This window comes from Rhodnius prolixus, unplaced genomic scaffold (genome assembly GCF_049639745.1).
Source record: "Rhodnius prolixus isolate KJV_2025 unplaced genomic scaffold, Rpr scaffold_2, whole genome shotgun sequence".
Classification (NCBI taxonomy): Eukaryota; Metazoa; Arthropoda; class Insecta; order Hemiptera; family Reduviidae; genus Rhodnius; species Rhodnius prolixus.
The window spans coordinates 55,310,260-55,334,709 of record NW_027411592.1 but is presented as its reverse complement, the minus strand read 5'-3'; the positions used below and the strand labels follow the sequence as shown (position 1 = coordinate 55,334,709).

Below are 24,450 nucleotides of genomic sequence, written 5' to 3'. Positions count from 1 at the left end.
ACCTAGTTGTTAAATTGTTTATTAAATAAACGTTTATCATACCTAAAAAATTGGCATATCTTTAAACTTAAAACTAAACAAAATATTTAATACGCAGTTTAAGGTATAAAAGTTATATTCATGAAGTAAATAATTGTAAAAACTCAAAAAATTCTAAAAAATTACTCAATTTGTCGAAAAAAAAGAGAGGTAACAGTAGGACATGATAGCAAAGGAGCTCCATAGTAGAACCTACGTGGGACAAGTATAACATGAGTGGCCGAAAAGTTAGCCAATCACAATGCAATAAACTTTCTATTTTAGCCAATGGGAACAACTATCTTACTGTACAAAATAAACACTGTTCTACTGCTTTCTGATTGGTTGATGTTCTCTTTTAACCTTTCCAAACCACTTCAACTTGTTTCTACACTTCTATGTTGGAAAGCTATCACTTTGAGGTTAATACTTACCATCGATTCGTGAGTAGTAAAATATTTGTATCAGGATGTTCATTTCGATTTCGGATTTACTTTAGGTTAAAGCGATTTGTTCAACACTGTCTGCACCTGACTGAATTCGTTCTTTACGATTAATTTTTATTTATAAAAGGAATTTAAAGAAAAATGGTACTTCTACTAAATAAATTGAACAAATGTATATTTATACATATACTTTTTTTCTTTTTTAGAACTGTTTTATTTTGCACAATTTTTTGTTTTCTTAATAATTTTGAAAATAATATCCAATTAATGAAAATGATTTTATAAAAACAATAAAGAGAGACTTCTTTTTTTTTGGTTAATCATTTCTCGTTATAATCAATTTTCAGTGTTTCCAATAAAATGAGGTACATGAGGCGCTGGACATCACATAATAAAACTGTGTACCCATCAATTTTTTTTTTTCATAATATTCTAATAACGTTTGGTCCTATTACAAAGGCCATTTTTAATTATAATTTCTTGATTTTAGTTTTTAAATGTATATATAACAAATTCAAATACAATATTTAAAAAAATCTTTGTTATATTTGTTACTCTAGTTGGCGTCAACCATTATTATTACTTTTTAATGTAAAATTTTGAATGTCTATTACCTTTCTGGCTGATAATTACTTTTTATTTTTATTATTTATTCATTTTTAATAAAGGAATTATTTTTGTATCTTTTCTTTAATAAATTATTTGACTCTTTTATTGATTAAGTTGTAACAAAATGATTTTACCATTGGGCCTGTTATGTTTTCACATTCTACCAAATAAATCGGCCAATAATCTTTGTAAAGAACCGACAAAAAGCTCTTCTATTGTCAACCAGTTCCGTCCAAATATCCTAAGAACCTAATCTCCTCGTAATGAGATAAATAGTTGTCAATCTAACAACCTACCTCTACAATAAACCTTAATACTGGTTTTTATTTTACCTTATTAAAGGTGATTTAGGCTGGAAACATAGTGGAGGCGGCGAGCCAAGCGGCGAAAACAAACACTCTCTAGATAGAGTTGCTCTATCTTCGCTTTGCTATGCGCGGTCCCATATGTTAACTTGTGTTTTGTTTTCGCCGTTCCACTATGTTTCCAGCCTAAGGGTACGTTCACAACGGAGCTGTGAGCATAGATGATAGCGGAGATGATAGCAGTGATGCATCAGCGCTTATAGAATAACCTAGTACATTCTTATGTGAGCGTGCACAACGAAGCTTTGACTAGTGACTCATACGCGCTGCTATAAACGAGCATAGATGATAGAATTGAATTTTTCATTTTTCTGCTAGCTGAACTCCCAGTATCGGAGCTTCAAAATGGACGTCGAAAAATTATTTAGTGCAGTCTTTACTTATTATTTTATTATTTACTTTTAAACAATATTTTGTTTTTTAAATTGTGCTTACATTTATTTTCATGTGTATTTATTTGTTTTTTTTTTTTTTTTTCAATAAAATCATTACTTACCTAAGAGTAATCACTAGTTTTTCTTCTATAGTTATAGGATTTCCACGACAATTTTTCCAAAGTTTTCTTAATTTTGACCTTATTTTTTCTAAAATATAGTCGAATGTGGGTGGACCCATCCTCACATATTCAAAAAAAAAAAAACGATCCGGATAATTTCTAAGTTCCATATATAAATAGTGAAATTCGCCCAAAGTACTTCGTTTTTTATTTATGGGATGTACATGATATTTTCTAAAGCGTTTTTTCTTTAAAATATACCATTTTGTTGCTGCTGAACATAAAAACTCTTCTTCACTACTCGGACATGTTGCATTTATCACAGCTCTGTTGTGCACACTAATCAGCGATTATATTTTACTCTATCAGTTATCATCTCTGCTATCATCTATACTCACAGCTCCGTTGTAAACGTACCCTAAGCCTTTTTTTTTCTTATTTTTTGCTTTCACCGCTTATATATCCAAAGTAAAACTTCAACAGCCAAAAAGTATAATGAATATTAAAAAATTTCATTAAAAATTTTTCAGGCGGGGCTTAACGTCCAACTACCAATTAGGTGTCGTGGACGGAGGCGACTAGCAAACATACTTTACTGTGAATTTCTTTTATTAACTATTAAATAAAATCCAAGGCCAAGACCGGGAATCGAACCCAGTACCACAATGCATATTAGCTTTGCAGGTCTCGCCTCTTAACCCGCTCGGCTACCGTGGCGCCTAAATTTCAATAAAAATTGAAATACCTTATAAAATTGAAAATACAAAAAAGAAAATATATGAGTAATTTATTATTATTGAAATAAATTTCTCTCTTTTATTCAATTATTATTACCAATACTACATAACTTTTATTGCAAATAAATTTTAACCCTTTATTTAAGACGCTTGTTATTAATTTTCTTTTGATTACATAAACAAAGCAATCATTTCAAACTACACAGATGGATAATCACAGACAGTGATGAAAAGTACATTACTTATATTATACAAATATTGACAATAATTTATTCATCTTACACCTAATCAAATATATTCTTGCCAAGCCTCCATTTTTTTTGTTTCAGATAATAATTACCATAATTCGTCATTTTTTAATTTTTATAGATTGAATTATTTTTTCTCTCCATATACGGATGATATGTTTTTTTTTAATTAATAATAATTTATTTTTTTTTTTATAAGGAAATCGATTTTTAAATAAATATTTTACTATACTTTGCAATACGATTTAAACAATGAAAAACAAAAAAATTAATATATATCTAAAAAAAAATCGATCGAGGGTTATAATTAGTAATTGGTGGGTACATTATTATTATCTCAATTATGTCCCATAATATCACTGATCATTCATTTCTTTCTCAAATCACTAATTTGAATTTTAAGATATGTATTACTATAAAACAATTATTAAAATAAAGATTCAAGATTGGCGAGAAATCGGTCAAATAAAAACAACTCGTCACAACTCACAACTGTAGCAGTTTCTATAGCTCAACCAACCCGCATAGCCACGCCCTGAAAGATATTTTGTCGAAACGTTGGCAAAAAAAAGACGAGTTATTTTTTTTTATTTGACCGATTCCTCGCCAATCTTGAATCCTTATTTTAATAATTTACGGTCACGAAACCAATATATTTATAAAACAATTATGTTTACCTTTTTTTTCTTTTAGTTTTCCAATGCTTAGGTTGGTGGTATTATTTTTAAGGGATGACAAACGATGAGGATGGGGGGGGGAAACAAAAGAAACATCCTGGGATGGTCCGGTGATGCAACAATGCTAATTGTATAGAGAGAACTGTAACCGGAGGCTGGATCAGTAAAGATCTTTTATTATTTTTCTTTGTGGACATGCAGCGAGCAATCCAAAAATTTATTTATACCATAAAAGCTGCATTTTTGTTTTGGAAAAAATCATTATAAAATCCAAGATGAATCCAATTTTTTTTTTTTTTTTTCAAAATAATACTTTGGATAGAAGACTACGGCCATTTGCTCTGGCTGAAGACAAACTGGGACCACCGGTTCGTAGTTGTTTCGTGTCCTCGAATTATTAACGAAATCCTACTCACCAGGAGAACGCCTGAATCCTGAATCAAATTGTTCTTTATTAATATAAAAGTTTCTACATTTCATAAACCTCTCATCCACATTTATCCACACTCGTCCCAACATATATTTTAGTAATGAAAATATGAGAGACTATCCTAAATGCTCTATCCCAGTTTCATAAACATGCAATAACTTCTATTAATGAACAATATTATTGGGAAAACAATAACTCAAGTTATCATTTCCTTCAAGATTCATGATAAAACATGATGAACTTTTTCACTCTTTATTTACATAAACTTCTTAAGTTTCTTTTTTTTGTTTTGTTAGAACTTTGTAATCTGATTTGTATTTTCGTTATTTATGTTGACAAAAATAATAATTATAATAATAAGAAAACCAGGTTTTACATTTCTTTTATTCTTTAACTAATAATCTGAATACAATGACACAATTATTATGGTTTAATGATATATTTTAGGAAGTGGGGGATTTCACTATGTAATTCTACTGATTTTTATACATACTTTATACAGCTGTTAATATTATATTAATTGTTTTAATGCACAATACCACGGAAATGAACTTTTTTATTTTTTTAAAAATTTATACGTTAATTTATGTATAGTACAAAAATATTAATGTCCATAAAATAATATTAGTAATGAAGATTACTATTATTATTATTATTATTATTATTGTGTATGTTAGTTTATACATTAATAACAACACCTTTTTGTCAAACTTTAACTACTTTATTATTCCATTTTTTTATCTTTAAAAACCCTAAAAACCATGAAACCTTAATCTTCGACCCAGATAAATGATGGCGGTCACCACTGCTATAAACTAGGCTCTTAAATGTTTATAGTAGACAAAATTATTTTATTTTTTAAATTTCTTTTCAAATACAACTCCTTAATTAAGAAATTATTCAACCAATAAAATTAATTAAAATTTCATTTTATTGTGCAAATAAAAAAGCTCACTTAAAAATATATTTAATTATATATTTTTGATAAATATATTCAAGATATGTTTAATTTTTTCGAGGGGTGCACTCACATCAGCGTGTGGGGTGCAAGGTGCCAGCCTTTTTTTTTTAAAAAATCTTTCATCAAGTTATGCATATTTAATTAAAATATTAGTGCTCCAAATAACCATAATAATAGAAATATAATTATTACGAACAAACACATATTTATTAAAACAAATTGCAAGTATTTAATGCGTTCATGGAAGGTTAGCATTCTTTGAATCTGCACAAATATCTGTATTTTATTAATTTATTTGTCTAATAAGTGAAAAAAATTTAGCTTCTTACGGGAAAAAATTGATAAATGCCCTCTATAGTAGTATTAAAGCGACTTATTCTTGATCCCAGAAGTAGTTCGAGAAGGCCAAGGTATAATATTGATGGAGTGTACAGCCGACTAGAAAGAATGTCTCTTCATTCATGCACAAACATATAGTTTTTAGCGACCACTCGGAACTCTTCCCAGTGTCACTTCACTCCCATCTGATTATTAAAATATCGTCAGAATATACCGGTTACTAAACGATATTTTTAGTGAAGCTACTGCCGTCATGATAGGTTTTAAAGTGGACTTAATAGCCCAACTCCAACGCTAGATTAAAGAACAGAAGAGGGATAAAGAGTCTTATCGTTTCAGGGATATTTTTCAAGGAGGAATGTCTTGGTGGTACCTGTTAAATCAGACACTGACCCACAATTGCTAGGCAACCATTTGTTTGTTTACGAGGGTTGATTTAGATTTTCTAATTGTGGTGGATAATTTACGTATATTCTACCTATATTTTTTTCAACCACGCTTTGACACAAAAGCAATTTAAATGCTATCTATAACCTTTAGTTTGATCATTACCAGTTCTAAAACGCAAATGACGACAAATGCTTTTGGAGTATTTGAAATAAAGCAAAAAGTGTTTACAAAATATCAAATAAAATTTATAATTTTACTCATATTTTGTTTGTTAAAAAAAATCGACAACCCAAAGCAAATAACCATATTTAGATTTTTGTCTTCAGATAAAATACACTTTTTGTCAAGGTTTTGTTCAGTTATGTTTGTAAAAAAAGATACTTCCATAGTCCACTTGTTTCGTCCCCGTTTTACCCAGTTAAGCCAACTGAATTTTAAAGATGTTTAGTTTTTGAATATATTCAGTTAAAAATTTTTAAACTTAACTCTTGTACAAATGGGCATTAGTGACCCAAGAAATATGTACTAAAAAAAATGAACAAAATTTGTCCCACGTCTCAAAAAGCTTCGCCATCCCTGGTGTAGGAGTTTCATAACTGTATTGAATCCAGGAAATGTATGAAATACAGTCGACAAAATAATGGAAAAACTGGTCAAAGAAAGAGAACAAACTAACATTAAAAGATGTCTAAAAAATGTAAAAGTAATATACTATATTGAAGTGAAGATGTAGAAAATCATCTGGCACAGCATCTTTAGATGATAAGATAACCTTCCATGAACACATTCAACATCTTTAAATTTGTACCAAACATCTAGCAATATTAAAAAACTTAACTTGATTCACACTCACGTTAAAAAGATAAATTTAAATATATACTTACTTAAATATTTTTTGCCCACGATATTATAGCACAATGTTTACCTATAAAAGAAGGCTGTTTCCCCAACTTTTGTTAATCCTTCAATTTTCTTTTTTGTATTACTTTTAGAACAACTTAACAACTTAATTTTTCAAAATAAGTTAAATCAATAAAAACTTGGCAGTCCTTTTAATTTTTTTTTTTTATCTGCAAATTACATTTTTTTGGTTTTTATATTAATTATGCATACTTATACATATACATACATTTATATAATTGGTATAAAAAAATTTAGAATTAGGCCTCTTCGAGTATTCACTTAACCTGTTACCTTATCTGGAGGAGTTCAATTTTACATTTTATCGCGGCATTTAAAGCGCACATTATGCTGTCCTTTATTATTATTATTTCTAACCTTTCTATGAAAAATATAAAGATGAATTTCTTTTAGGATTTTTAGTAAAGGCTGGCGACAGAAAGTGACGGTTTTTTTTTTGACTGATGTTATTTGCATTCTAAAATGTCCAGTTAATTGTAAGGTAAAACAAAAATTATTCAATTATAGTTCTGTTTATTTACTCAAATTTTGCTTTGGGAATAGCAATAATGTTTTTTAGGTTTAAAAAGGCGGCTGTAAAGCTATCTACATTGAATAAGAAATTGTTTGTCCAAGATAAACTCACGTGAATGAAATTTGAGACATGTAAACGTAATTTTGAGAGAGGATAGTTTAGCTGATGAAATGTTGCACGTATTTGGTACAGCTTAATCTGCAATTAAGTACATATAAAGTAAAAACAAAATTATTACTTACTCATTTTTATGCAATTTAAAAAAAAAACCTATGGAATCCTGACCCCGTCACCTTCTTTCTAGCCAGCCATAATTTTTTACGACTTCACAACGGCCGCATTTTTTACTCCTCCATTCAGTATGAATCATCACTAGGGTGCGGCCGTTCTATGAACTCGATGCAACAGTATTTCTGGCAGCCTGGTAGTAGAGGCAGTATGCTCTTGTCTTGTAGAGCATTTGCATTTTGTAATCCATTCTACCATCACTGTTATTGGATGCGCATATGAAGATGTTAAACGCCTTTCGGCTGAACCTTCTGGACCCCATAGGTCACTGCCTTGGGTTACATCTTCTACAGTGTCCTCTGGCTGGCGACACAACATTTTCACCTTGAATAAAAATAATTTTTAATCTGTTAATAATGTTATTAGAAAACATATTTACAATTTAATGAAATATTATTTATTAAATTAAAAATAATATACTCAGACATTACTTTAAGAGTAGTGCTTAATTCTGGTGCACAATATAATGAAATACAATCACCACACCATTTGGGTCGATAGCGTTTTATTGACAGACAACTGGCGAATCTGAGTCTAACAGCTCGGTTCGCCCGTCTTGTCGCCTTGCATTCATGTCCTTTCTGAAACAATAAACATTTTTTTTTCAGAACAAAAAATGTTACCAATGATTATTTTTTTCTTTTCTATGTACTTATTCAAATAATGTTTCATCGTTTCCTGCATTAATTTCGGTCTTTACGATGGGACCAAACAAACACTCCAGGACGATAGTCCACTTTCATCAGTCTACTGACATCTTCCTCATGCAATTTTCGAGCAGTTTTATCGGATTGCCTCGATCTCAGCATCGAAGTTGAACTACTCCCCAGATATACTGTAATCTTAACACTTTTCTAACACAGTAATAACCAATTCAATTCAGCAAGTATATTCTGAGACGTCAGCGAAAATTTCCATCATTTCTTCAACAGCTGATTCATCTTTTTCTAGGCTGCACACCTAACTATTGGGAGAGAACTCTTTAGGGCTTAGGCAATCTAAGAAAACTGGAAATTAATATTAGAAATAAAAAAAATGGAAATATCATAATTTCGTCATCCTTAAAATTCAATAGAAATATTTTAGAAGAAGAAATATGCAATGGGGAAGAATAACAATATAAGTGGATAAAGGGTATAAAAAATATAAGTGATTTCCAGACGAGAGTATAAGTGCACTTAAAAAAGGCAGAAAAATTTAATCCTGTCTGGAAAGAAACCCGGCTCAAGTCAATCTTATAGTTCACTCTTTTACAAAAAAAAAAAAAAAAGAGTCATGAATTCCTTAAGGCGGCCTTAACTATGGCTTTAAAAAGACACCTATAAACTCGTAACTATAAGTTATAAAAAAATAACACTTATAACTATAACCGTAAAAATGGTTAAAATAAGAATAACTTTTTTTTAAGTTATTTCAAAGAATGCATTGTTAAACAAAAAATAAAGTTTAAAAATGGTTAGATCCCTTTCTATGAAAACACATATAAAAATTGACAATAGTTTTTGTAAAGTGGTAGTTCTGACAGAACGAATTTGATTACAAGCTTAAACGTTTAATTTTTTTATGAATCCAAATAGAAATATCAATCTTTCCCAATACTTTTATATTGTATATGAAGACTATAATTAAAGTTTTGTTTTAGAATGACAATAACAAAAATTGCACCTTTACGATGAACACATAGATAATAATGAGTTTACTGATCTCAAGGTTAGAGCATACCTATATTTATACTGGGATTTCCTTTATGTTCCAGATTCTTCTTTAAACACGCAGTTTCAGCCTAATTTTCTTTCTGCACTGATTCCAATTAATAAACATCAAGAATTTATTAAGCAAAATACACATTCTCTTGGTACTGTATATAACCTGACAGTTACCAACACATTTCTAAACACAGCGAGTCGGCGGCACTACGTATTTACGAAGCACATAAGCCAACTCAATATCAAAAATAAACTTGACCGTATATCTTTTTAAGGCATGTCCTTTTATTTTTTGTTTTTCAATCCATTCTTAGTGCTTATCTTTTTTTTCTTAACGAAAACAGACGGATAGTTTTACTTGAACAGTTACTATTTGGTAAACTAAGGAAAAAGCAGGGACATAATAAATGTAAGTTACTTCAATGTAACCTACGACCTGGCTAATATTTTTCTAGCGATTGGTAATAAATATTATTTTTAAGAGACCATATGATGAGCCACTGCTGACGAGATCAGTTTGAAATTTGTATTTTTATTTTAATTTGTTTATTAAGATAGACACTATTTAAGAAAGATTTTAGGGAAAACGAAGAGAGATAGAATCCAGGAATGTAACAGTGAGAAGGGACCTGGACAGAGATTATTAAAAGGAATCAACTCAGATGGTTCGGTCATGTAATGAGATTGGCAGATAATAGAATTTCTAGGGAAGTGTACGAATAAGCACGTACAGAAGGAAGAAGACGACGCGGCCGCCCTCGAAGGACACGGGAAGAAGAGATAAGAGAGAACCTGTTGGAGAAGGAAGTAGAATGGAGGAAGGGGAAGGAGCTTGCCAGGGATAGGAGTGAATGGAGAAGATTATGTAAGGCCTCAACACTGCCTAGGCGCTAGAAGAGGATGGATTATGATGATGATGATGATGATTAAGATAGACAATTAAAGTTCCAAGGGATGGCTATTTCTCATACTTGTTGTATTTGATTTTTTTTTTTTATGATTTTGATTGAGATGTATAAAAACAAAATAGCAAACCTATTATGTCAGGCGAGGCTTTTTGTTCTACGAATTAAATGAAGTGGACAGTGAACATACTTTTTAATCATTCAAAATAATACAACTAAATTTTTGATATTATCAAATTAAATCTAAGACCTAGACCGTGAATCAAAACCAGTACCACAATAAATTTAACTTGGCTGGTGGCTTACTTAGAAAAAAGGAAAATGTCAAGTTCAAGTGAATTTTCACTTTCCTTACTTTCATTTTTCCAAACAAGTTGAAAAAAAAAACCCTTATATATTTATACCCAGACTACTAAAGCTTATGCTTATCTATAATATAATATTTCTACTATAAAAGCCCTGCAGCCCTACAGGCGTCCTTTTACAAGTGGGGAAGAGTGAACGTTAGATTATCTGTAATATGAATTTCCCTTCTGGCAATAACAACAAGAACCCATGTTTTCTTAATGGCATTCTTAAAGGCACCATTATCCAGTAAAGCTTTAGTGAATAGTGAAGCTTTTTTTCTTCAACTATGCTTAATACAATTTTTAAGTTACTTAACAGCCAACCCACTCACTGGCCACGGGAACTTCTATGAAAAAAAATTGATATGCATTGAAAACTGCTTAGTTTTTTTTTCCTACTCCCTAACTTCCAATCTTAAAATCTTGCAGATTTATGTAGATTTTAGCTTTTCACCATAAATATCCGCTTTGTAATCCCCAGATTCCGGAAAAGTGGGCATTACAAAAATTGGATATTCAGCATTAACAACAAAACATAAAATTGTGGTTCGATCAAACTTGGAGCATTCGACTTGGAGACAATAAGTTTTTGGATAAAATTTTGCCAAATCGAAGTTACCATTTACTTTTAGATTTTGTAACAACTTACGAAGTCACCACATCAGTGTTACTCACTATCGTATTCTCCGTCACGTCAATCACAAAATATTATTTCTGGTTGCTCTCGTTTAAAAGCAAACTCCTCTAGGTAGCACCAAATCCGCTTTGGCGTTGCTATGACTATTCTTTGGACACAATTAACTTCCTTTCAACGCTCTCTAAATTTAAGACGAGATATTTAGAGGGCGATTTCTTTTCCAACCAGTCTTTTATTCATTTCCAAATCACACAATTCGTCAGGTAACATAATCTTCACAAATTTTGTAATTTGGAAATTTATTTTCATGATTCTCTCTTCAACTTCTTTTTTTTTTTTAGGAAGTTATAGAGAGTATTACAAACATTGTAACTGTTACCAAATAAGATGGGAGTAACTTGAAATGGTTCGATTTAAATATAACTATAAAGACATCACAATTAATACGTACTCGAAGCCTATGTGTTGAATGATAGAAACCAGACTGCAGATGTAACATAGGTCCTGGCTCGGGACATGGCCTCAATTGGCACAATCTAGTCTCATTGTACTGGGCACACTGAGGGCTTGACTGTTGTCTTCTAGAGAGACCCGCTCCACAATCGTCTGGACAAGCAGTCCATGGGCTGTAACGGCAGTCTGGAGGCGGTAATTCTGCTGTAATAATAAAAACAATAAGTTGGTAAGATATTAAGCATTTGGAAACAAAGTATTAGAGGACAAAAAGTAATAAGTGGTAAGATTTAAATAGAAAGTATATTTCTGTTATTAGTTATAGCAAAATAAGACCGAATTATCGGTAATGTTTTGCACAATGTTAACAAGCATCACCCTTGGGTAAATTCGTTCCCAAAAAGTATAATCCAATTTTTGTTTTCACTTTTGTTGCAACAACAACAACAACAACAACAAAAACATTGGATTGATTTGTTGTTAACAACTTTTACTAAAAATAAGATTATACTTATTTGTATTGATTATATACAATAAAAATAAAATCGACAAATATAAAAATGCAGTCAATATATGTGCATTGATTTTTCTTTTTACCCAAATACTGAATGTTAGCGCTGTACTTATATATTTTTTTATCAGACAATTTTTCTCTTAAATTGTCCTCAAATATTTGTGCACAAATTTTGAAGATTTTAATAGAAATCTAAGAGAGAAAATTTAGTGGCCAAAAGTGTATAAGACCGTACATTGCTTTGTAAATATTTTAATTAAACACGAGTAATTTTAATTACAGCAAGTTTCTTTAGTCACTTAAAAGTGAATTCAAAGAAGACTTATAAGATACCAGTGATCAAGTATAGTAGAAATGCTTCACAGTAAATACTCGTACAGTGCTTTGCCGCTCACTGCTCGCCTAACTTCATGCTAAGTCTCGTTCAATGATTTCAGAACCATATAATGCTAAGTGTCGCTCAGTACAAATAGTGTTTCATTTGTTAACCTTCACTCTACCAAAATTTTAATAGAAGTTAGATGAGGCATTTCAATTTATAAACTGTCTTTCTGCTAATATCAACTTTAGGTAATTATCACCATTAATGGTATAAAAAGGCGAAAAATGCGAAGAAGAAAAATACAAAAATGAAAAGAAAAACGAAAACTAGTGCTGCTTATCATCAGACATCAAGTATAAATGGTATTTTGTCGCAACGAGTTTCGAGATAAAAATGTTCTCTCATATTTACTCACTTATGTGGACGGCCATGATGTATCATCATTTTCCATCAACAAAATGGAAATTCACAAGTACATTACCTTAGTAGAATGTCTGCAGACTTCCATCATCATAATCATCATTTCAGTTTCTGTTTGCTTCCACCTTATTTGTTAGTTTTTTTTTTTTTTAACTCTTATCTTGCTTTATTTCTTATCTGGGCGAATTTACTTTTTTTCCTTAATTTATGTCTTGTCACATTTACTAACATCTGGTGGTTCCATTTTACTTTCTTTTTACACCTCAAGAGAGGAAATGCAATCATGTTATAGTTTGCATTTTCGCTGAAAATACGCTTTATGAGGTTCTCTGCTCAGAATAGGTTGTCAAGTCAGTCTGTGGTCAACAAATAATCAGAAACATTAAATCGCAGACCATTTCTGAAAGTTACTGTTAAAGGGAACTCTGCTCAAAAACGTTTTGGACCCTTATCGAACAACTGGATGTGCCACTTAACGAAATTGATTTTCTTAAACAGTCTTATCAGATAAACACTTATCCGGTTTTGTTCAAAATTTATCAGAGACAATTAATTTTTAAGGTTCCAGGTCATGACGTTTCCCTCAAAAGTCATTCTATTCTATTGAACCCAGCCAAAATGTTTTTTTTAAACTATGTCTCATTCACATCAGATTTCATTAATTTTTTTTTTTTTTTTTTTTATCTATGAAAGGATTTTTTTTTGGCCTTTAAGGCCGTGATCAATAAAGTTCATCTTGGGGTTGCTGGAAAATATAATGTAGCTCATCCTCCAGAGAGTTACTGGGACTATAAAGTGATGTGTTGACAAGAGGTTTCTGGGGGAAGGACAGGTTGACCTTGTTATTCCCAAAGGCTAGCCTTCACTTCAACTTGAACTGAGAGAAATGGATACTATAAATGCAGTTATAGGATGAGTTGTTCAACAATTGGTGGAGAATTGCCGCATCTCATGCAACCATTTTAGGTAAATAGTTGAGAGAAGTTATTGACTTCACCAAGGCAGATAGAATCCCTAAGGGTTTTTGCTATAATCAATTAGAATGATAAGCATAAAAAACCATGAATATCTAGACCAGAGATGGGGGAACCTTTAGAGCTTGGCGTGTCAAAATTTGGTAAAAAACCCTAAATTAACATTGGTGCCTAAATTAACATATAGAAATATTTATAATTTTTTTTTTATATTTGCAACCATAGTAGAAATGATTTTGGGGAATATTGAGGTGTGGTTATTAAATTTAAACACAAAATTTGTTTCTACATAACGTTTCCGTAAATATATTCCTCTTCAACCTTCTTATATATATAAATATATACCTTCTTCAACAGTTGTTCATTATTTTTGGTGACTGATTCATAGTTTCAATGTCCATGAACAGACAAGACAAAAGACACACCAACCCGTAATGTAAAATATTACTTTGTATACTAGCCCTGAAGATGACCTAGTCCCTAGGTCGAAAGCTCAGCAGAATAAATGTATCACGACTGAAAACTGGCATTTATTTTTTTCATCCTATATTCTTCAACAGTGTTATGATGATGATATAGCTTAACATTAAACTCCACAAATTTTACAATACCCTGAAGAAGGTTGTTATGAAGAAACAAAATTTTGGGTTTAAATTTATTGACTGCACCTCCCAATATTCCCCAAAATCATCGAATCAACAACGGTCGAAAATCAAAACTATCATTCCAAAAATATTTATTAAATGACCCCACTTTATGATTCTTGATCTGCAGGAAAGTTTACCACATTCTTATCGTAATTTCTTCAAAGTACTCCTACAAATCGCTCAAGTATTCTTTAAAATGATATAATAATTTTTTGTCTTTGCCCGATGCGTGTATCATAGGTTTGCCAACACAGATCTAGGCAAACATTGGAGTTAAAAGTTTTGGAGAACTAGTGTTGACTTACGCAAATGACGTGGACATAATTGGAAGATCCTTCCAAGATATGGAAAGGGCCTTCCTTAATCTGGTTAGAGTGATTGGAAAAGTGGGCCTACAAATAAATGCTGCCAAGACCAAATATCTAAGAGCCGAAGGACCTGCAGATCATCCCGCGCACGTAACACTTGGCAATTATATGATTGAACAAGTTGATTCATCATTCATATACCTCGGAACCTTAATCTCTAGGGATAACGATGTATCCCTAGAAATAAAAAGAAGGAGTATGTTGGCCAATAGGTGCTATTATGGATGGAATAAGCATATGAGAAGCAACTTAATATCAAAAAATACAAAAGTGCTTCTCTATAAGACCCTGATCCGTCCTGTGTTAACATATGGCTCCGAAGCTTGGGTGATTTAAAAAAAAAAAATGGGGGGGATGCTGCAAGTTTTCGATAGAAAAGTTCTTCGACTAATTTTTGGCCCTATTAAAAAGGGCGCGATTTGGAGAAGGAAGAATCGGGAACTGTAGCATCAGGCTCAGATGGGCAGGCCATGTGGCAAGGATGTCTGAGTTGGAAACACCTAGACGGCTTCTGCAAGAAGAAGTACATAGGATCAGGAGAGTGGGCAGGCCTAAATTGAGATGGAATGATGGGGTAGGCGTGGATGCCAGAGACCTGCTTGGAGTGAGGAATTGGAAGGTTGCTGCAATGGATAGGAGTGACTGGCGGAAGTGAATTGAGGAGGCCAAGGCTCAGTAATGGGCCGTAGCGCCAGCAGTAGTAGTAGTAGTAGTGTTGACTTAAAAGAAGTTTTCGATGGTTTTGTTTTCTTCTTTGGAATAACACTAAGAAGACAAATTTATGGAACAGTATTGATTCATAAAAGTAGTTTTTAATTTCTCGCTAGAAAGCAACAAATTCGGCTTTCCCTGACATTCTTAGCACTCCTCTGGGTCTACCAGTAGAATGGAAATTAGAAGCATGTGCCATGGTGCTAGTGGATTGGATTGTTAAAAAAGAAAAAAGAAGAAGTTATGTACTAAACTCGTAAAGCATGCTGATGAGTTCTGACGAAAAGCTGTGTTCCTTCTGGGAACGCTACTTAATGCTGCTTAGGTGTATACACAACACTCCTCTGCCTTCTTGTACCTTATGTTGCCGCTAGCGAGGGTGGAACTGTAGCGCGACTTCGCAGGCGATAATTCACAACACAAGATGGTTGCTCTGGGAGGGAGAGAGACGAGACTATGGGGGTAAAACTTTCTTAGTCGTAGGCAATACTTTCTCATTTGTTCACAGAACTCTCTCTCTCTCTCTCTTACATTTATTCACTCTGTAAATGAAGAGAGCGCCTCCAAAACTACGGCGTATAAGAAGTAATAAAATGTTCTCAGACTTTTGAATTAAAGAGAGTAAACAACATCTCTCCTAAAGAATTCTACCCAATATTTTCTCACTGAGTCAGTGAGAAGAGAGAAATATCTCTCCTTCCCACAGCTTAAACTACCTGTGTTTTTAGTCCAAACTAAATTAGATGTTATTTAACTCTTTTTTTGGGCACAACTTCTTAACTTGCAACAACTTATTTTCTCTCTTCTAAAGTGTCTACACTACTCTATAATCATTTTTAAGAATTATTACTGCAAGAAAGAAAAAAGAAAGCATAACAATGGTAAAGCCTTAACTCAACAAAGTTTAAAACAGCACCCTTGAGATATATTTACCGATAGAATTTAGGTTCCCTTTTTAAGTGCTCGGTTCTGATGAATAATGTCTTTATATTCCGCTATTCCTAAGAGAGAGAGAATTCGAATAAATTGTATTATTAAATAACTGTAAAGGTGATGGTTGAACCCTGAACTGAAGTTCAGCAATTTCCTCGTCTAATTCACCAGCCATTCTCTTTGGCGGGGCCCCCCTCTTTTTTTCTGAGTAGCTGGCATTTTTAAAATTAAGTTTATGTAATGAAGTCAGTCAATAATCTTGGTCGAAAAGCGCATTCTTCTATTTTACCAAAACTGCTGTAACGTTAGGTTTTCGCAGCCAATCTTGTGTACTAAGATTCCGTAAACTATCCTGCTAGAGAATTATTCTTATACTTTCTATTGTGGTCAGAAAAAGCACTGCGCGATCACACTAAATCTATGGAATGAGGTTTCCTCTACTGGAAGTACAAATTTTTGGGGGGTCTCCTGAAGTGGTTATTTATAAAATGGTACATATCTTTTTTTTTTTCCGCAAGAAGAAGGAACTTTATATTTCGATTTCTGGTTCCCACCAGGATACCAGAATGAAATTATTAAAACCAGAAATACCACATTCCACTGAAATGGACTCTTCTCTCTTTTCTGGAGCTCCTTTGAATGTCTGTAATCCAGGCTACGCTTGCCTCTAAACTTCGTATATACATGAAGTGTTTGAAACTACGAGTTACTCTTTTCGTAGAGTAAAGAGGCTGGGAAAAAGTATCTAACTCTTTCTGAAGTCATATGGTGGAGGATGGAAACTGTTATTTCCACATTACCGCTTACAAGTATCAGGCTTTTCTCATAGCTGAATTCAACAGCTAAAAACATATAAATTGTAAATCAGAAGAAATATTATTTTTTAGTTGAATTTTGACTATATTTTTTATTTTTCAGTTATGTAAATATACCAGCAAATTGAAATTGCATAGCTTTCCTTTTTTTACAATCTGAATTAGCTACAATCAATTCTAAAATAAATAGTGATATCCTTAAAATCTTAACGCTGGAATTAACAAATATGTAAATGAAAGACTGCTTTCACTTTCAATCTGGGCGGTTAGTGGAAAGCTATTTCTTCAGACAGTCTAAATGTCCAATTTAAATGCACCCCCTTTCAAGCTCATAAGCACCTGTAATTTCCGGTCGGTCCTACAGCTTCTTTTATTTATTTTGGGCCGAAATCTCAACACTTTTCATTTGCATTAATACTATTTTTAAAATAACTTCTGCAGTTTTTAGCATCTCATTTTTTTTGACTTTTCTTCAGTTAAAAGTTTATTTTATTATTTACGAAATTTTGTGAATAGCATTGGAAATAACTGCAGGCTAATGCTTGATATTTACCTGTCTCTATTTTTATACACCTTTAAACATAATCACTTCTTCGCCATCCAGAAGTATGTCTTCAAGACACTCAAAATGAAGGTAAACAAAATAAGCTTACTGTTTTGTGGAAAGCAAAATGACTAACCATCCTCTAGAAGTCATCCATCCTATTATATTGTTATAATTAATCTTCAAACAATTCTTGCTGAGAAGTACTTCAAGTGCATAAGCTCTTTGAATCTACTAAGAGGTAATTAGTCCAAAGGATTAAATCAAATCAGAGGAGTAATTAAGCTGCGAAGTTCTGTGCTATGGAGCGACATAATCAGGACAAAATAAAAAAAAAAAAAAACATAAAAAGAATCCTGGAGGTTAACGTGAATGGGTGGATTCTTGGTACAATAAAATGGAAAGATCTGTGGAGCCTGCGAAGAAGTTGCTGAGTAACTTAGTGGGATGTAGTAGCTCTTCCCACGTCAACCGAGGCATTCAAAACCCATTTTTTTGGATTAGAGCTCAGTGAAAGTGTTAGCTCATGGAGTATTCGCTAAGCCTATACTTGTTATCCTGATCCAGTATTACTGTATGTGAAAGGCTGAGACACACGCAGGGATGCCAAAATCCCTACAAATCCATCTATCTCACACCATTTCCTTTACATTTCCCAGAAACCTATATTAAAAACAATATTTCCGGAAAAATGTTTTTCCAACTTCATCTTGAAATAAGAGGAAGTAAAAAAAAAAAACAAATCTCCGGCTTTTCCTCTTCTTTTTTTTTTTAAAACCTTTAATCCATTTCCTTGTTAAAAGCGGAAGTAACGAGCAACATTTCATTTAATAAGCGTAACGAGTAGATGGGGGTGGGTATAAAAAGAAGAGAGAGAGATATCTTTATGCCCAAAGTTCATTAGTAGGTCGACGAGGCTGTACAAAATGGGGTTGAAGAGTAAGATATAATGTAGTTGGTTAAATGAAGAAGAAATCTACAGCCCAGAGAGGTTATGCCATCCAGCTTTGTTGCAGTTACCAAGGTAAAGGGCGGCTTCCAAGGGATCGTATTGCTGAATGGATGGTTACTGGCCCATACCGTCACGCTAATTAGTTCAAAGTAAAGAAACAGCAAGGTTAATTGCTAAGGGCTGGTACCTTGATAGGGATAAAAACAGAAGAAAATGAGGCAAGATCTTTTTAGAAAAGATGAATCTATTATAATAAGCAACTTCTATTACAAAGAGGTATGAGCAAGGAGACATAATTCATTTTTTTAAAAAAAAGGTTTTGTTAATTTAAATAAAGTAATTAAGATTGTTGAAAATGTATTATTTAGTAGGGTCCGCAATGCTGGATAGTATAGTTAATTTTATCCTTCATAACACACATGTTTTCCTGATACATATCTACAGAAATCAAGGATTTTAGACTTTCAAGAGGTTGATTTATTACATTAGACTCTAACAATAACAACAAATTCTAAAACCAAGTGCTTTGATACTGTTGCGACGGCGGATAGAGGTCCTAAGAGGCCTTTCCTACTCCTCCGCCTAAATGTTCTGGTATAAAAGTAAACACCCACAATAAGCTATTTAGCTTATTGGGTTACCTGAGCTGACTGAAGGAACAGAAATTCAATAGTGCGTTCTGTGATGAATTGCATGTATTTGCAATAAAAAGGACATAAATGAATTGCTATATGATAAACCCGAAATAAAATTGTAGCTAAATTAATACATAATATAAAAGGATATCCTGTTAAATAACTAACAAACAAGAAATAAACAAACATCTGTGGAAAACCACGACACTTAATAGAGTACAACATATAACTAAAATGCACATACAGCAAGAAAGTATTTAATGAATTCCCTTATGAAAGTAAATGAATCCATCATGAATAAAGTTATTGAATAATGATAATAATTATTTGAATTAAATATGTGAGGGCGATAAGAGGTTAAAATGTATGTGCCCGTTGAGGTGAATTAAACTTGTGTACTTGGCCTGGCCGGAGTCGCTCTGTTGTGACGATAGTAAGTGCACTTACGTGGTTGTGGTTATTCTTCTTTGGTTTTGGCTGTTGCAGCTCTAAAAAATCCAATGATGGTCCCAATGAAGTAGAATAATTCATAGAAGTGAAAACTGGTCGCACAACGGGTGTTCAAACTAACCCTTTCCAGCCATATATAATAAGTGTCCTCTGAGGTTATAGCGCGGCTACTCCCAGACGCACGCACACCCCAACCACTCGTTTGCTCTTAACAGACTTCGCCCCCCTCCCTTGCAATTGTTTACATAAAACTATATTCTTTTAATTTTAATTTTGTTGTTTGGCCACAACAGATACTTAAATTTAAGATCTCTCTAAAAAAAAAGTAGAGTTAATCGATTTGTGCAGTGAAAATGTCTTGTTGAAACGTATCTACAGAAATAATCGATTTCACACTTTCAAGAGGTTTGACTACAATAAAAAAAAAATTCTGGGTCCCAATTGCTTTAACACTTAAATTTAAGATCTATCTATAAAAAAAGTGGAGTAAATCGATTTATGCAGTTGAACCAGCTCATGTCTTGTTGAAAATGGCCTTGACTGGCCTAAAAAGGTCCTCAAAATGAGGGTAAACAAATTGAGCATGGTACAACAGTGAACATGTAAATAGAATTTAGTAAAATTCATGAAAAATAGTTTAAATAATCTGAACTATAATTTTGACTGTAAGAATTATAATTTTAAATGATTCGCTGATTTGAACTGTCAAGAACAATTATAGTACAGTGGTACCTTGGTTCTCGACCACAATTCGTGCGGTCGAGAACCGAAACAATTTATCCTGTAAGAAATAATGTAAACTATTTAGTTTATTTAGTTTCTAAGCCCCAGAAATATGCCATTTTACTGGCCTAATTTTTATATTTTATGTAAAAACATGTAACTAAACAAGAAATAAGATCTAAAAGTGTAAATATAAAAACAACTCGACTCATCTCGGGTGTTCGAGTTCCTCCAAATGTTTGTTCGAATTTCAGGACAATATTTTCTCGAATTGCTTGGCCGAATACCGATTTGTTCGAAAGTCAAGTCGTTCGAAAACCGAGGTACCACTGTATTTATAAATATGTATGTACATATATGTAGCAGATTTAATTTTTAATAATTTACTGGTAAGAAGAAACAAATTTATTAAATAAAATTAAACCAATCAATGTGCTGTAGAATCAAATTAGAAAAGGAAATTAAGAAAACCAAAGAAGTACTTTAACAAAATTGCTGGTGGAAGTGTTGATGTACCCCACAATGCTTTAAAGTATTATTTAAAATGAGAGACGTAATGCGCAGGAGCTAGGCTCCTAACCAGTGATGGTAACCTAAATGTTTTTGGGAACCGATTCCATAAAGTCAAGTGATATCTAGGGGAATCGATTCTTTATTTTTATAATAGTGAAAACAAATCACTTACCTAGGCCTCACTTTGCATTAAAAATACCAATTTTTTTTTTTCACTGTTGCGAAACAGATTCTGTGCGGCTCCTGAACTTAGGCAGCAGTCTACAGTTGCAACACTGCAGGGCTTAGCGCACCATTCAAAACTGAATTCAGAGTAATTCATTTATTTATTATTAATAACCGGTTCCTCTAAGGTTTTCATAATTTAAAAAAAAACGGTTCGTGCGAACCGGTAGGATGTCATCACTGGTTTAGGAGCCATCAAACCAAAATCTAAACTCGTAAGAATTTCTCTCTTCAAAAAGGTAGACAGATGGAAGTTTTATCTTTCTACAGAAGAAGATTTCAAGTTGTCTAGTAAACGCCAGATGACTTTTCTCCCAAAAGATGAAGATGGTTATGCCGTCCTTGGTTTCACTATGGAAGATCTACTAGCCCTTTTAGGGCAAATTCATAACTTTATCTTTGTAGAGGCGAACTTGGGTCTCTTACCACACTAGACCTTTGTAATTTCAAACATCAATATCTTTGCAGCAGCCCAACCATGAGTAATATTTCAAGATGGAAAGGATCAGTGTTCTTGGTTTTGTAGTTGTTGAAACAACCACCAGTGACGTCTTCTAGAAACCCGCAAAGAACTTAGTTTACATTTCGCTCAACAAGGAAAACTTACTGATAATTTTGCACTATATAGCAAAATTTAGATCAACTAATTAATTTATACTACAAAAGTTCTTATAGAGTTAACACAAAATTAAAAGAAATTATTTTCCCTTATTTTTAGAATTAAATATTGATTTTATGAAGTTCTATTTTCTTTCTTATTTCTTTTTTCCCCGAAAGAAAACTCTATTAAAAGAGTAATTAGTTTTCAATTAACCGTGGAAAGTGCTGAGCGGAACAAAAAGAAAAATTAATGATTCAAATAAAACTTGAAACGGAACTTCAGCAAAGGAAAACTTGTAATGGGGGACCGGCTTTAAAGCTAAAAGAAAATCTGTTATTATTATTATTATTTTTTTTTAATGATTTAAGGCGCGTCAACATCTAAGGTTATTGGCGCCCGGAGCTTTTTCCAGTGCACTGCCGGCCTCCGGACAGTGTTCTCTCTTTACAGACAACACTGTCCATCACCGGACAGTGAGCTGTAAGAAGCTCCTAGGTAGAAAAAATCTAAGGGTCAGCAGCTGGATTCGAACCCGGGACCTCCGCGTGGGAGTCCAGTATGCTAACCTCATAGCTAATCCCTTCCCTATCTGTTATTATTCTTTCATGTTTAGAAAAAAGGAAAAAGCATTTTACTATTTTTTGGAATTATGCTTTGATCATGTAAATATGATAATGGTAAGAATTAGAAAGGAACATATTTTAACAAATGATAAATTTAAATTTGAATTGAACTGGCAGACTTTTTGGGGGGCGGGCACTTCTCGTGTTCCTTCTAAATGGTTATCATTTAAAACATGATCCGACTTAATTATGTAGCACCAGTAATGAAAAAAAACTACCTAGCTTAGGTTCACTAGAAGTGGAAACCCTTTTGCGGGTTAAGCTACTCGGAAAAAGGTGAAATACAAGAGGATATCCTACTGGAAAACTCTTTCAAGGTCGAAGCAGGGATTTAGAGAGAGGTCATCTAGCCAACTGTGTCTGGAAAATTGACTAAGTCCATTCAATCTCAGAAGGAAAACTACCAACAAATGACCTACCAACAGGCTATCAACGTGATACACTGAAGTCTTAACGGACATCTGAAGATAATGGGGGTCTTGTAGAGACAGTTAACCCGTTGCCGCATACTTTTAATTTGATGATCGTGCTCAGAAACACACTTTTTTTTTCCTCAATTGTTTATGACTGCCAGATGGAATCAAGTGTAAGTTGTATGTTTGGAAGTAAAAATTATCACATTTGGCCACAGTTTTTCCAACAAAAAAACTCGAGAGACTGTTATACCCGTCATTTCTCTTTAGATGCACAAATATTTCGGAGCGATAAGGCATGCGAAAACGCATAAAAAAACAATTGATATGCTGTCAGGCATGCTGCACCCTTTTTTTATTTTAAATGTATTATTCAATAATTAACAAGTGTATGCGTTAGTACACTTCGTACTAACGCTGTACTTTTTTTTATTAATTAAAATGTGCACGACGGCTATAGTCATCGTTTGCCTACATATCAACAAAGATCGGACGGCTATAGCCGTCATTTGCGGCAACGGGTTAAGGGCACATGTAAACACTGGAAGATAGAAAAATAATTATCCTCCAAAAAAAAAACATCCTAGACTCTAGGATATTTCAAACAAAAAAAAAAAAGACAGAAGACAAAGTTCACTGAATCTTTGTCTAATAGTTTTTTGTTTTCCCTACACCAGATCTTATTTCAGCAGATAAAGTTTAAGCTAACTCATGGGGGGGGGGGGGAAATAATCCACTTAAAGGAGAACCAGAAGGCGCCAAAACAGCAAAGCGGTTAGAGAAGATTCAAGAATTTTTTTATTGAATTCAATTCCTCGTCTTGGCCTTGGTTTTTAATTTAATAAGGTTAATAGGAGAAATTAATTGTAAAAAAATGTTAACCAAGCATTCTTTGTATGCGACATCTGGTTAAGTTGGACAACATATAGGTTACCTAAAAAACAATTATTATTTTTCGTCTTTAGTTGGATGAACAGAAACCCTTCGCTACCCAAAAGCCAAGTAAAAACAACCCAAATACAACACCAATTACTCCACAGAAAAATTAAATAATAATCCTACCAACTATATAATTACGCAATACTTGCAAAATCAAAATTGAGATTGCAATAGATTTTGTTGTTAAAATTTACAACTTGTGAAGGTGAAGAATCGATTTGTGAGCAGAATTAATTTCTTCTAAGTGCAATTTATCAGACGGGGAAAACAATATGCCCTCTATTATTAAATGCAATTCCAAACAGTCTGGAATCGATCTGGCCTATTCAAATAATCAGAAACTGATTAAATTTACTGCTGGTAATCTTTTTTTTTAAAATGAAATGAAAGAATTCAATTATTCGATATTATTCAAATGTAAGTTATAAATACTCTGAATGGCGGATTTAACAAACTTGGGTCTCTTGGGTTAGTGAAATTTAGGCAATATATAATATCTCATGTTCTGTTAATAAGTAGTTTGCTAAGCTCCAGTAAATGATTCTATTGTCAATTGGTTCCTCTAAGAAGCTCAATAAGGTGCAGAGTTTAGGAAATTCAAGGAAATTAGGGACAACAAGGAGCCTTGGCATTGATTTTAT

The 24,450-nt window shown here is 32.7% G+C and overlaps 1 protein-coding gene across 6 annotated transcripts in view; it reads right to left on the bottom strand.

Moving 5' to 3' along the window:
• Positions 1-1,890: 1,890 nt before the first annotated feature.
• Ccn (cellular communication network factor protein Ccn) overlaps positions 1,891-24,450 on the bottom strand; it is a 506,353-nt gene continuing 483,793 nt past the window's right edge. For 4 of the 6 annotated variants that reach the window (XM_074120003.1, XM_074120001.1, XM_074120004.1 and 1 more), the window contains 3 exons: positions 11,486-11,691; positions 7,871-8,020; positions 1,891-7,763 (listed from right to left, as the gene is read on the bottom strand). In XM_074120003.1, coding sequence (XP_073976104.1) covers positions 7,524-7,763; positions 7,871-8,020; positions 11,486-11,691 — 596 coding nt within the window. In that variant the 3' untranslated portion in view covers positions 1,891-7,523. The remainder of the gene's footprint in view (positions 7,764-7,870; positions 8,021-11,485; positions 11,692-24,450) is intronic. The other 2 variants (XR_012455857.1, XM_074120002.1) reach the window with 2 other exon arrangements.